We start from the raw sequence: 15,396 nt of genomic DNA on the forward strand, positions 1-15,396 counted from the left end.
TACTCAATATACCTGTATAGACTTTTAGAAATTAAAATTAGGATTATTACAACATAAATTAAATAAATCTGTGTTTGTGAATTATATTGACTATTTCCAGTTTAATTGAAATTTTTTGTGTTATTACATTATTATTTCTTATTTATTAATATGTATGTTTCAGTTCTTAATAATTTTTTTTCGACATATCACTCAAAATGAAGACATTTGTGTAGATATTTTTAAAAACTGAGATTTATTACCTAATGAACAAATAAGCACTAAAAATAAAAACAATTTATGGTGATGAATTGAAAGAAGTTTTTAAAAATAGAGGAAACAAGATTTAGAAAGAAATATTCTGATAGTCATACTTTTGCAATGTACTAAAAAGAGTTGCCAAATATTTCACTCAATATGCAAAAAAATATACCTTATTACATTTAAGGATAAAAATGGAAAAAAAATAGTGGTTTAAACTTATAAAATATTATAGAAGTTGTTTGGTATTTGATATTTCAAATAAAAGTAATGCAAGCCAAGGTGTAAACAAAAAGATCAAGACCAACTTTACTATAGTCGAATAGAATAATTTATGTTGAAACATAGTAATAACAGAATTTCAGAACCATGAGAAAATAAATGGGAGGTCAGCTTATAATTGTGCATATAGATGAATCTTTATTCCAAGATAAAAAAAAAATATTATCACAGAAGATTATATCTTGACATCGCAAACCAAACAAAGATGAAAACAGTTCAGATGGAGATAATGTTGTAAATAATCAATACTATGGACAACAAAATTAAAAAAAAAAAGAAAAGTTTTTTCAAAGTATAAAAATAAGATAAAAATACTTTACTACTAATTATATTAAATGAAAATGTACAAAGTACTTATATAGATTTTGATAAAAGATGTGCATACTCTTTTTTTAATGAACACAAATTTATCCATAAGATAGTTAATCATTTGGAAAACTTCAATGACCCAATGGTTAGCGCCAAAATACAAACAATAAAAACACTTTAAAGATACGTTAACAACAAATATAACATTAAAACACATAGGACCCTTTACATATTAAAACATTAAAAAATCTAGGTAGATTGGAAGGGGTGCATAGTACAACCTACAGAAAATATATTTAAATCATTCCTCTAAGATATACAAACTATACATAACACATACTATTAATAAAAAAAATGACTAAGTAGAAATACCACATCATAAAGGTAAGACAATTTTTATTTGTAGATAGCATATTAAAGTAACATAAAATTACATTAGATAAAATATTCTTAGTAAATAGCATACTGAACGAGTACCAAAATAATGGACGGAATCATAATTGTAAATACCTCAACGTACCTAAAAGGGCTGAAGTCTCAACAAATTTAGCTCAATATAAAACATTTAAAAATACAACATTGATAAACTATTATAAAAATAATAGTTTAAAATTTAAACCTGAGTTTGTGGTACTGGTTTTTCATTTATGGCCATAGGATGATCTCGCATAGATGCTGCACTGTTTGTTCTTAAAGTGCTAGCAGATGGTGTCTTTTTGGGTGAAGCATGTAATGTCTTAATAGGGGCATCGTGATATTCATAAATATTACTAGTCACACTACGGTTATCAATGCCTTGATGGCTCATTGCCATTGGCTCTTCTCTAACAACTAACACATCACCATTATAATAACGATCTTTAGTTCTAAAAACAAAAAAATAAATAAATAAACATTTTGCTTACAAATTCAAATTAATTCAGTATAATTAGTAAACTTACTTCTTTGCATTACACCACAAAATGCAAAGTATTACTGTCATAGCAATTAAAATCATATTGAGACCAGATAGACCCCAGAATGCCACTTGAATTGGAGTTTTAGGTTCCCACCAAAACTAAATTTAAAAGAGTAAATATAAATGAATATAAAATAATGCTTTATAAACTATAAGTTAATTAAATGGATAGTAGAGCAAGACAATTTAAAAAAAAATTTTAGGACAAGGCAGAGAGAAAAATGTTTAAAGATTTATCATTAAAAAAGGTTATAGTTACATTTCTTCAGAATTAAAAAAAAAAAATAAAAAAAAAAATTATGGAAATTCATAAAAAGTAGAATAATTCTTTAAAATTTTATTTTCTTAGTGTATTTAAAAAAGTTTAATTATTTATAACTATTTTCTTCTACTAAGATTCTTAGTATATATTAAAAATCAATTACCTCTGTGGTTGGAGGATATGTTGGTACAATAATACCAATAACAGTAGGTAAATATTCGGACCAAAATGCTGATTCCATTTGTCTATAATTTTGTTTAATAGTTGTATTATATGTTGTATTTATATTTAGATATTTTAGATCACTTTTTAATGCCATATCAAAGTGTATACCTAAAATCTGAGATTGACTTGGATTCCTAAAACAGAATAATTTGAATTTTATGAATAAATATTTATATTCAAATAAAAACACAAATTTAACTTATAATATTAAAATATGAAGTGATTTAAGTTTATGACAAAACAAAATAGTTGTAAGGCTAACAAAAAATTTATAAATTTATAATTTTTAGATTCTGAACGGAGTGATGAATGTATTGATTTTACAATGATGTGTGTTTTTTTTTTTTTTTTTTTTGTGTCTGCGTATAGCATAAGTAGTCGAAATAATGCTTCAATTTCAAATTTCAGGGGTGGTTTCTGATGACAAAGTGAAAATCCTTGGTACATTATAGAGGTAAAAAGTAAACATTTTCCAACAGTTTTCAAACAAATCGAGAAAAACAAAAAAACAAAATGACGGAAAAACGAAAATTTTTACGCAAAACCAGTTTTCGACCAAATCAATTTTTTTTAAATGGTTGTAATTCAAAAACTAATCACTGTAAATATTTGAAATTTTTACCAAATGTTTATGTTAGTGTTATCTATATACAGTTTAATTTTCAAAAATTTTTGACTTTTTTTAAGTTATTTACAGCCCACTAAAATTATCGATTTTTATGAGAATTTTTTTTTGAAGTGTCGATAAAAAAATGTTGGATTACCAAAAAATTTTGAAAATTTAATACAAGGTTCCTTATGAGTTGTTCTTATTGTAGCTAAAAAAAAAATTAAAAATCGTTAGTCACAATTTTTTTTATAAACATTTATATTTCAAATATTTACGAAATCTATCAAAAACGCAAAAATTTGCAATTTTGAAGTTGAAAAATCATAAAATTTTTGTATTTATAACTAAGGATTAAAAATACTACACTATGTTTTCCCTAAGTTCTCCTTCAAGTAGCTATAGTAAAAACTCGAAGCATCATTATAGGAAAAATTTTAAGTGAGTTTGAATTTTAAATTTTTACGAAATAGCGTAACGATAACGATTTATCCTCAAATGATTTTAAATATTTGTTAATATTCAAAAAGTATAAGTCGTAGATACTTGAAAATTTTACCAGTTATTTAGATTGGCATTTTCTTTACATGATTTAATTTTCAAAATATTTTGACATTTTTTTGAGCTATTTATAGACACTGAAATTTTCAATTTTTCTGAATATTTTTTTTTGAAGTGTGGATAAAATTTTTTTGGTCCAATCAAAATACTTGAAAACTTAATACAAAGTTTCTCATAAGTTATTCTGATAGTGATCAAAATATTTTAAGAATACATAGGCACAATTTTTTTTTATTAGCATTTGAAGTTCAAATATTGACAAAAATTCGTCAAAACCATGAATATTTGCAAACTATTTTGTAGGTATAATTCATAAAAATTTTTGTATAAGTAGCTAAGAGTTTAAAATTTAATACAAGATTTTCCATAAATTTATTAGCTTACAATAATTATAAAAGAATTAAATTTTGGTGTATTCAAGCAATTAAAACATAAACCACGGAAATTTAAAAATTTTAAATTTTCACATTGATTGTACTACAGATTATAATATATATAATAATCCTACAGTAAAATAATAAAATGTATATACTTATATGTATTATACGAGATGATTATTGTGGTTATGAACTAGATATATTATATTGTTCTGTGATATTATGGTATTTCTTTTTGTGTAATAAGATATCTACAATCATACTTTTGGTATGCCAGGTATATCTATGATAATATATTAAGGTATTATGAATTATGATAACTACATGCAATGTTTTTGGAAAAATTGATTAACCATGACTTTTGCAAATGTGTCCTAATTGGAAAATAAAATATTTGTTTTTAAATAGAACATATGACAATATTTATATATAATATATCCTAAACTAACAAATCATCTCCGTTCAGAATCGTTTTTCGTATACAATGATACCTATCATTGCATTCAAATTTAATCTACCCTAGTCTGAGGTTCACCCCACCCCCTAAAGAATAACAGTGCGGTACCCACTCGCCCGCGTTTTTTTTATTACTCTTAGGCTTGTAAAGTGCAAATGACAAGTTGGTAACCCTAATTAGTTCATTAATTAATATTAAGATTAATATTTAGATAAAAAAAAAAGATTATTTAAATAATAACAAACCCATAAGTTGCAAAATTGGTATAAGCCTTCATAAAAAAATGACTCATATTACGATCATTGTCAGACCATTTTCTTTTATCCACAACTGGAATACGAGGGAAAAACTCTAAAAATTAATATAATTTAAGTAATGTTTACTGAAATCAAAAATAAATAAAAACATACCACTATCCATAAAAGGTGCACCTGTCAAGAAATAATATTCTGTGTCATGTGAGTAGAGTCTCCATTCAGGTAAGGGAATACTTGTAACAGTAGTATTTAAAACATACATATAAACTGGAACATCTTCAGCTATAAGTAATTTAGAAATTTCATCATGTGGAGCAACAAATAAAAAATCTGATAACATCTAAAAATAAAGTAAAAGTATATTTAAAATTAATTAAAACATATAAATTATTATTAATTTAAAGTGAATTAAAATTATCTTACATTTATATACTGTGTTCTTATTGAATCTGGATTAATTGGATCAGGCCAATAAGTATACAAGTATTTTATAGCTTGATAAACTCCAGAAGGATTTAATGTGTAATTATACTGAAGAACCAATTCTTTAACTTTATTGTTAAAGAACTCTTCAGTTACTGTATATGTTTTATTATTAACTGTCAATAAAAATGGTAGTGTTATTGGTACAATAATGATTTATAATAGATGAACAATTTAGTTTATAATCTTACATAATATGTATGCTGCTTCTTGAGTAGTGACACCACTCAAGTATCTAAGATCCTTGTTAAAATGACCTGACTGAATAGCACTTTTTACTGATTCATTGATGAAATGCCAATCTGACTGTTGCCAACCATCATACCAATCACTTTTAGGCACCAAGAATTCATTGTCAATTATTGGTCCCCAAGCATTAAAACCAATTTGAGGCTAAAGAAGTATAATAAAACAATTTTAAATCTAATAAACATTTAGTAATAAATAAATTACCTTGAAATCTGATCCGAGTTCCAAAAAACTCCTACCACGCTTCAGACAATCAACAATTTTCCAAGTAGATTCAGTACTACAACCAATGTGGGCTGCATAAACTTTAGTTGTATTTAAAGCCCTCCATCTATCTTTTATAAGTGCCCAATCTGCAAGAGCTGAACCACTCTAGAAAATAAAATACATATTAAAAACAATATAAATTTAAATTACAAAAATAAATATAACAAAACAAAAATTACACGATAAATCATAACTAATAACTTATCAAGTATGTGTTAGAATACTATTTATTTTATTAATCATAAGTAGGATTTCATATTAATCATATTAAATAACTCAAATAGTTTTATATATATATATACACTTCTTAAATTGTCCAATTTATTTATAAATATAATGTTCTATATCACACTAACTTATGAATAATTATAAAAAAATATTGCTATGAATTTAATTCTAATTTTTTTTCTAATACCTGAGCCATTTTATATGTTTTTAAAAATTATTTTTCAGTATACTTACACTCTAATAATATTAAACTACTTTTATACTTATTTACTATAGTCAAATTTATTATAGTTTATCAAATAAAATTTAATTATCATATTTTATTACCTGGGCAATAACTTTGGATACCATAAAACTAGTTTTGGGATTAACCATCAACAATCCTGCTGATGCAGCACCTGCATCCGGCCCAAATAAAGTAATTGATTTACGATCTCCATTGAAAAATTCAATATTGTCATATACCCAACGTAGAGCCATAGCTTGATCCATAAGTCCATAATTACCAGGAGAATTTTCATCACAAGTACTCAAAAACCCTTCAAAATTTAATTATTATTATAAAAATTTAAAAAATTTTATTTTTGTATTACCTAAGGCTCCTAATCTATAATTGATAGCTACAACAACAACATTATAAAATGCTGCCATCATATGTCCATGAAAAGAATTTGATGAACCATGAACAAAATCACCACCATGTATATAAAACATGACTGGATACGGTTTAGCTGGAGCCACACCCGTCTATATGAACATACAGTTTAAAAATCAATTAATTGTAAATAATAAATTGAACAAATTACTGCAACAACTAATTTTACTTACCGATGGCATAAATATATTTAAAAATAAACAGTCTTCATCTACTTTTGGCACGCCTTTGGTAATACCAGTGTAAATAGCTGGCTGTGGGCATGCAGGTCCAAAATCAACTGCTTGATGTAGCTGCCAACCTTTATGGGGTCGTGGGGGCTAAACAGTAGTATTACATAAGTATATTATGAATAATTTTATTTCATAAATACAAGTAAAATTGATTAAAAACATACACGAAATCTTCCTTCGTTTATTGGTGGCGCTGCATATGGTATTCCTAAGAACACGGCTACTTCAGCTTGTTTTCGCTCAACAGGTGTTTGAAAAGGTCTATAACCATTCTCAGGCAGAGGATTGTCATAAAGATGCACTTTAAATCCCTGAACTTGACCATATTTTGTGGATACAAATACGTTTCTATCCAATTGTTTTGAATCAGCTCTTTCTTTTCCTTGTAAATCTGGTCGCCACCGACCCAGTATCCCAGGTAGCAATAGCGTATCATCACCCTAAAATGGATAGTTAATAAATTAATAAGTCAGAGTAAAACCTTATCAAAATATATTTCACTAAAACATCAATTAAAAAAAACATGTCTTTTATAATATACAAAATTAATGTTGATACTTGACACTCACTCCATAATTATGTCCATTGGGTCGGTATGATGGAGTTCCAGGACGACCGGGTTGATTAAATAGTTGTCGATTCTGGTAACTGTTTTGCTGGTAGTTATTCTGTTGACCGTATTGGTCTAGTAACGGGTTGTAGGGACTGGGAAATGATGGCAAATTTCGATCATATGCCGTCTGCGAGGACGGAGGGTTATTGGTATTGTATACTTGGTACCTGAAATCCTGGCCATTTGAAAGCGTGATCACAAATAATACGAGAGCGATGGACAGGGCGTGACACTGGGCAAATAACATAACAAATTTTGTAGATTCAATCACCAGAGAAACACTACACCATCAGCGGACATCTGAACTACAATAGACCGATTTAAATATAACACACATAACGGTCTCACGCAGTTAATAACTAAAGCGGATTGTCCGCAAATACAGAAAGGTGCGTGAGAAAAAATAATAAATACGGTTTGTGAACGTTAAAAAAATTAAAACTATTTTATATTCTGTACTAATTGTTATTGTTATTTTTTTAATAGTAAGACTAGCCCATTTGCCATCTTCTTAACATTTTATACCAGAGTAGCCAACAATTAGTTGATACTATCACGTCGTTGTACAAGTCACACTGATTCTTATTTTATTATTATTATTATTTTTATATTTATTTATTTTTTTTATTTACAGAAATACAGAAACGATCCACGACTACTAAGGACATAGGATGTTATTATTTTTATTATTAACAATTAAGTAAAAAGTCGCTACAGCTTTACCAAATAAAGTTGATCACAACTAAGTTTATCTGAGCAAAAGTCGAAATAAAATAGTTATGATAGTTAGCCCGAGTATCATTAATAGACAATAGTTCGCGTTTTTATCGGGTATTTCTGATTTGTCCGTAATATACTTACATGCTTACTATGTATACATAACTTAAAAACGTACTTTATATGATTTGTATAGAAACTTTGATTAGTTCATGTGCATGGTTTAAATTAATTTTGGAGGTTGTGTAGGGGGAAAAGCTCCTAATGGTAATACAAAGTTTAATACAAAATTGTATTATACGAAAAAATATAAATTTTAGTCTCTAGTACGGACATGCAACGAGTTTATAATTTTTTTGGAAAACCATAATACGATGAAAGTAATTCCATAATGCACAGGACTTTCATTATCAATATTATACAATCGACCTTAGACCTTGTTAATTATTTATGTAAATTTATATAAATGTATTTATCTTTGTGTAAAGTCATAGTTCCGAGTTTTTACCCCCGAAACTTAATGAAATGCAACTCAACATACAATTTTTTTTTATCACTATTGGATAATTTAAAGTACGAAAAATAACTTCACAACTTCACATTCGTATGAATTATAAAACTTGGGTATTGTATTCTTGAAATAAATGTTTATAACATTTTATGATAATATTAGTAAAATTACCAAAATAATGTAAAAACAAATTTAAAAATGTCTTTTATTTTCTGTTATTTGTAGTTATTTAATAGTGTTACTAGTGTTAACATAAAATAGATGAAATAAATTGAAAAAATGTACGAACATTAATTTGCTTACAAGACATACTTATAAATGTCTTAAATTTTGATCTTGGTTCGCCCCTGTATTTATCTAAAAATGTAACGTTCATATGCATCCAATTTATGTATACCGTAGACCGTAGTAGTGTAGTACTTACTAATATAATATGTACAATGTACCTATTAGTAATTTATGCGATAGTTAATGATGTTCCGCTGTTTAGTAATTTTTATAAAAAGATTAACTAATTAAGAGACACATACAATTATGTGGTCAATTTTCACTTTGGTAATTTTATATACGACAATGAATTAAAGATAGGTAATCATTTATTCATAAGTGACCGCACGAAATTTTTCAAGTAGAAACGGAGAGGCATGAAATCAAACACCGAATAGACAATAGTGCTATAAAAAATTCTTATGCTATTGTAATGTTGGGGAAAACATTTTACTATGTTTTATTAAATTCATAATATCCATTGTTTGGAAGTCTTTATTTTATCAATTATTCTAGAAAAGGTAATATTAAAACTTAATTATCTGTTATAGACTTTGCATCAGTAAATACTAAATAATAAACTCAAAAATGTCCTTGTATGTTCACAAATCTTATAAAATTTGTTTAAAACATCTTGTAAAATATAAGTAACTGATTCTAAAATAGCACAGTATTTTACAATTATTATAATTATAAATTAAAAATTTGAGGTTGAGGAATATAAATAAAGTGCAAGTTATCTTGTATTCTAATTTACGACACAATGGTCATAAAAAACTGAAGGTTTTAAATTATTGACAAAATTTTTAGAAAATAATCTAATACTTTGAAGATCAGTGTGTTGTTTCACAAAAAAAAAAATAGTATGTTGAATTTAACTGTTATAAATTTTTTTTGAAGAGTACATTTCTGATAAATTTTAATAATTTCTTGAATTATATCAGTAATATTCAAATAACCATAATTTAGCTCTACACACTATATCTTCTTGTGATATCCTTCCACACAGGGTAATTAATTATTTTTGAGTTCAATGGGACAAATACTTTACAATTCCCACATTGGAATCATTATTTTATCGCCAAATTGAAAATGAAAATTTAATAAGTCATGCAAAATGTCATTAACTGATTTTTACCACTAGTAAGAAGTCGTGAGCTCCATAAAACAAAACAGCTTATATATCAGTTTTAATTTTTCCTTATTAATTTCTATTCCTTTGTGCGTTCTAGAATTTACAGCCCAATTACCTCTAGTCCCTATTATTTATCCACTCTTCTCTGTCTTTCATTGTCCAATTGTTAATTCATTGCCACTAAAATTACTTATTATACATAAACTTATGAAGCTTTTAATCATTTTTATCATAAAATATTAAATTATTAATATAATTATAAGTAATATATGCTATATCATCAATATTGTTAACATTATTTAGTAGTTATTGTATTTTATTTTTGGATTATAAAAATATTAATTCAATAAATATCAAGAATTCCAAAACAAATTTACATTATAATTATAATTAATCAATAAATATATTATAAACTTTATATGAATTCAGAAAAAATATTAACAGTATTTTTCATTTACACTCAAATAATATTGACATAGACATTAAGCTATTTAAATTTTAAAATTGTATACTGTACCAAAATAAAGTTAACAATATATAAGAACAAAAACAGCATTGAAAAGTATTCTACATTTAAATTTTAGTTTCTAATCAGCAGATAACAAATATTTGTTCATTCTTCCATACTCAATTTGTATAGTTATGATAGGCTTCAGAGCAAACCAATTTGTTCCTCGAATGTCAGAACTTCAATTCCTTAATGGCTTGAGGAAGATCAGGAAGTTTCATATCTTTCAACTGTTGTGGTATATTCATATTTTTCATAGCAGACACAGCTCTAGAAGGAGCACCAGCAAGACCAGCCTAATATTATGATAAGTTAAATAATGATCAAATTAAAACTATCATATATTCTTAATTTATTAAAATTGTTCATACTTCTTGTTTCTCTAACTTGTTTTGTTCTTCTATCCTTGAAAGTATTTCGGTCATATTAGTTTCTAAAACCATTCCACCCATTACTAGTTCATTTAAAATGTAATGAATCTAAATAAAAAAAAATATATATATATAAATTTAAGTTGTTTACATACCAAATTAATTATAGCCAAATTTACTTAGGTCAAGGGACCTAAAGATTAAAGGTTATTTTATTTTTTATTTTTCAGTATACCCAGATTTTTTTTTAAAAAATGTATACATTAAAATTATAAGTTAATTTAAATTTTTAAAATATCCTGTTAAAAAGCATAATTTTCATAAACATTATTTGAACTTTATTAATTATTACATTATTATGATTTATTTTTAAATGATTAAACATTATTGAAATAATATTTAAAATTATAAATTCATTTATTTGATATAAATATTATACAAAGCTTAATTTATAGAAGTGTAATGGTATATTTAGGCCAGGGCTTTAGCTTAGGGAGTCCCAAGATCATTCACATTAAGAAAAGTATACATTTATAATGAAAATAATAAAAAAACCACTGAAAAGTTATTTTTTAGTCAAAGACTCTAAAAGATTAAATTCAAGCAAACATTGATAATATCTTAAACAAATTTATATATAGGAAAACAATTATATCATTATTATAATAGAATTATTGTTGTTATTATTATTAGTTTTGTATGTTTTATTGAATATGGCATTATTATTTCTTGATTATCATTTGAACTTGCAACAACATAAATACGATAGATTAATAGAAAAGTAATTAAATACATTAATCAGAATCTTTATACTAGCAAGTATATTTACTAAGCAGTTATTTCTTATATTTTTATAAACTAATTTCAGTGTATTTTAAACTTAATAATATTAGGTAAATAAAATAGGATAAACATCAAATTTACTTAAACAAATATTTAAAAAATGTTAAAACAATTACCTATAGAAAAAAATACTTAAATTCTTTTAACATAAGGACAATTATTGAATTATAGCTTTATAGGTATAATTGTTTTTTGCATACATTATAGATAATTATTTGTTAATAAATAAATTACCTTGTCGACGTGAAATATAAGATCAAGCTCACAAACATTTTCAAAACATTTATCAAGAGTTTCAACAAATACTTGTATTAAATCAAGAATACCAAGTTCTGATTCTGATGAGTCTACACAAAACACAAAATACAGTGTAGCATAATGACGATAAATTAATTTGTAATCTGATCCTCCAATGAGACTAAAAATTAAGATTAATAATTCTTAGAATAAACCACAATAAAATAGGTATAATGGTAATTTAAATATTAAACTTCAAAAAATTACCTTCCACCTTCAAGAAAGTTGCAAACATTGTCATCTCGTTTGGAAACCAACTGAAATGTTTCCTTAATAATTTGCTGTTGCATGTCTTCATTCTAATTTAAAATATTTCAATGATTATGCACTGAATATTATATCATCAATTTAATTAAATAGATACTTACAAAATATTGATAGAATTTAGAAAGCCTAGGCTTTCCATAATTATTAAATACCAATATTGCTTTGATCATAACTATTTTTATTCGAAACTGATATTTAAATTAATAATATTAAAATAACAAACCAAATTCAACCATGAACAAATTATAACGCGAAGTGTGATCATTTTAATTAAAAAGAAAATATTCTATTAAATGTTCCATAGTAGAATTATAAAATTCAATTCTAATCTGATAATTCAGACATTAAGTCAAAATAAAAAAGTAATAACAGGTTCAGAGTTCAGAATACACAGATTTCAGTTCTGTGTACAAAAATTATAAATCTAATGAGTATTTCAGTCCGAAAAAATGGTATACTTTTAAATACTTAAAATGATATGACTGCAATCTAAGAACTTCCTAATAACTTTTATAGTTTTATCCGTGGATTACGAATATATAACATGTGTTATCACTTATAAATATTTATCAATTATTATTGAAACAGTATAACCACTTCTGTAAAAAAAATATATATTTTTATTATTTCAATACATTTTTTTTATGTGCCAACTGTAGAAGATCCAAAATACGATAAGTCAGTACTCAGTAGAAATTTTAGAATCTAATACATAAAAAATAAAAATAAATGTCTCTTTCTTTCTTGTCCTTTGTAGAGTATAGACTCAAAAACTACTTGAATGTTTTCAAAAAAGTTAATTAGCTTTTTCAATAGATTCCTCATATCCTCGAGACTCGGAGAGGATTTGTAAGTATACTGCTTATAGTTTTGTTTGGTAGGTACCTATAAAGTATAAAAATCGCTATGAGATGGCTCACAGAAATCAAATATTTTTTTGTTTGTGTAAGAGTTGTCATTGCAGATAACAAATAATAAAATTACTGGATATGATTTTAAGTATAGTATTTTATTTTATCAATTAGGTTGATAAAGCTATTGCTTATAAATGTAAAATTTATTAATAACAACTATTATATAGAAATAGAACATTATAGAACAGTAGGTATATGATTGAATGGTTGAGGTTGAAGTACTAAAGTCTAAAAGAATACTTGATCGAATTGTCAAAAACAATTGAGAATATTTCAACTAAAAGCAAAACTGAAACTAGGTATACATGGTAGGTAATCTCTGAATAATTAATATACAGTTATTATATTACTCACGGATTATAACTTAATGATGTTTGTCCACATTGTTTAACTAAATGACATCAAAATTTATACATTAAGTACCTATAATTTGGTATCTCAGGCGGGTTTTAACTTAATAAAAATATTAGAATAGAACTCATTTATAACAATTATTATAAAATATAAAATGTGGCCGACTTAGCTGAAGTTTAAAAATCAAAAAAAAATACTTGTTTGATTTTGACGATCCAAGGAAGGTTTAAATATTAGATCGAACTAGTTATTTTAGGATAGTTTACTCACTATAAATAATATAAAAATTATAACCACATATTCGTTTATTTTTGTTTGCAATTGGTTCACTTCAGAAAAGAAAATTACTTATTAATGGTAACTATTAGCCACAGCTCACAGCCCACAAGTAGTTTGCGTATCTCTATTTAATTTTTCCTTAAAAATGCTGGCTAATATAATATTAAAAAGAATTAAAAGTATTATAATTGTGTAAAGTCAACTATGGATTGTTTTATAATATTATATCATATAATTTATATGTTTATTAAAGTTAAAAGTTATGGTCTTGCATTTTTTTTTTTTTTTTTTTTTAATAATATTATTCGATTTAAAAATTAAATTTCATATTTAAAATACGTATCTATATACTTATAAGTTATATTAATTAGATAATACATTAATTTATAGTTCACAATAATGTTTAATAATAGTTTAATAAATTTTTAAATAAATACTGTGGTTTTTAACATAATTGTACCTACAGTCATGAGAAAAAAGTAGATGTGTAGAAAACAATTAATGAACAAAGTGGTCATAAAGTAATAGCGTGTGATTAATAGATATTTAAACATTGCAAAAACTAGAGAAAAAAATTATGTATCTCCCCCCCCCAAAAAAAAAAAATAAATAAAAAAAAATACTACGATAGTAATGCTTTTGACGCTATAAACACCAAAAAAGTTTTATTAGGTGGAGCAGTTCGGGCAGTTGAAATTCACGAATCTAAATTTGGAAAAGGAAGTACAATCTTGGTCATAAAGAAGACAAGTGAGTATTTTGTGAATATAAAAGGGAAACCGGTTCTTGTTTTTTTATCCCTGTGAAAGATAAATGGTCTGCCACTTTATTGTGTATAATTAAAGAGTAAATAATTAAGCCATGTACTTACAACAATTATAACGGATTGTTGGAAATTATAAAAATAGGTTAATATAATAAACATAGAGCTATTTTAAAATTAATAATCTATTTATAGACCTATAATTGTCTTTAAAATGAATATGTTCATCTTAAAATACACCTCTCTCTAAATAGTCTAAATTTTAAAGATCTGAGAACAGGGCTCATATAAATAGTATTGAGAGTAGGTACTTGATACTTGGTGTAACTTAAAGGTGTCAATTCCTAACTGTAGGAGGAAAAATTAATTTTATGGTGGTTATCTTGCAAAGTACCTATATGTTTTTGAAGACATGCCTTACATTAACACTGAATCCAACTGATTTTTTCAGTCATTCCGGAATTTTGTACAATGCAGAAACTTGACGATGAATATGATACCATTATCTATTGATCAATCAGATGATGAAAATAAAATTGATAATAATGATCGAGTTTTTTCAAAATTTATGATTATTAAAAAAAAAGTTTAATTAATAAGACAATAAAATTGGATACAATTAAATTTTTTTTAGGACACATATCTTTAGTAATTTTAATCAATATAAATACAATTTAACCTAACCAAGCAGTTTTTTTGGAATTTTAGTTTTTGCATTCTAAATCTGATGGTATATTGTCAGAAAAAAGGCTCTCAAACTCTTTTTGAAAGTTTTTGGCAAAATCTTTAAATTCTCAACTTTTCCAATAATTGTTATTTTAATTTAGAGTTCTAAAAAATGGCATTTTTAATATTTATTTTTGTTTTTTTATGCTTACCATTTTTATAAAAAACTATTAAGCTAATT

General features: G+C 25.3%; 2 protein-coding genes across 2 annotated transcripts; both read right to left on the minus strand.

The window, feature by feature from the left end:
* Positions 1–833: 833 nt before the first annotated feature.
* LOC112601771 (neuroligin-2) lies at positions 834–7,722 on the minus strand. The gene is made up of 13 exons (XM_025349549.1): positions 7,220–7,722; positions 6,815–7,090; positions 6,591–6,737; positions 6,356–6,509; positions 6,090–6,301; positions 5,472–5,639; positions 5,210–5,411; positions 4,959–5,134; positions 4,689–4,875; positions 4,524–4,629; positions 2,215–2,410; positions 1,773–1,888; positions 834–1,697 (listed from the first exon to the last, which is right to left on the minus strand). The coding sequence occupies exons 1-13, from the start codon at positions 7,508–7,510 to the stop codon at positions 1,445–1,447; spliced, it is 2,484 nt and encodes an 827-aa protein (XP_025205334.1). The 5' UTR covers positions 7,511–7,722; the 3' UTR covers positions 834–1,444.
* Positions 7,723–10,358: 2,636 nt separating this feature from the next.
* LOC112601669 (AP-3 complex subunit sigma-1) lies at positions 10,359–12,676 on the minus strand. Its single transcript, XM_025349401.1, has 5 exons — positions 12,281–12,676; positions 12,120–12,211; positions 11,850–12,033; positions 10,773–10,880; positions 10,359–10,697 (listed from the first exon to the last, which is right to left on the minus strand). Exons 1-5 carry the CDS (start codon positions 12,347–12,349, stop codon positions 10,575–10,577), a joined length of 576 nt encoding a protein of 191 aa, XP_025205186.1. The 5' UTR covers positions 12,350–12,676; the 3' UTR covers positions 10,359–10,574.
* Positions 12,677–15,396: the final 2,720 nt, after the last annotated feature.

The sequence above is a fragment of the Melanaphis sacchari genome, unplaced genomic scaffold, assembly GCF_002803265.2.
Source record: "Melanaphis sacchari strain LSU unplaced genomic scaffold, SCAv2.0 Contig7_pilon_pilon, whole genome shotgun sequence".
Lineage (NCBI taxonomy): Eukaryota > Metazoa > Arthropoda > Insecta > Hemiptera > Aphididae > Melanaphis > Melanaphis sacchari.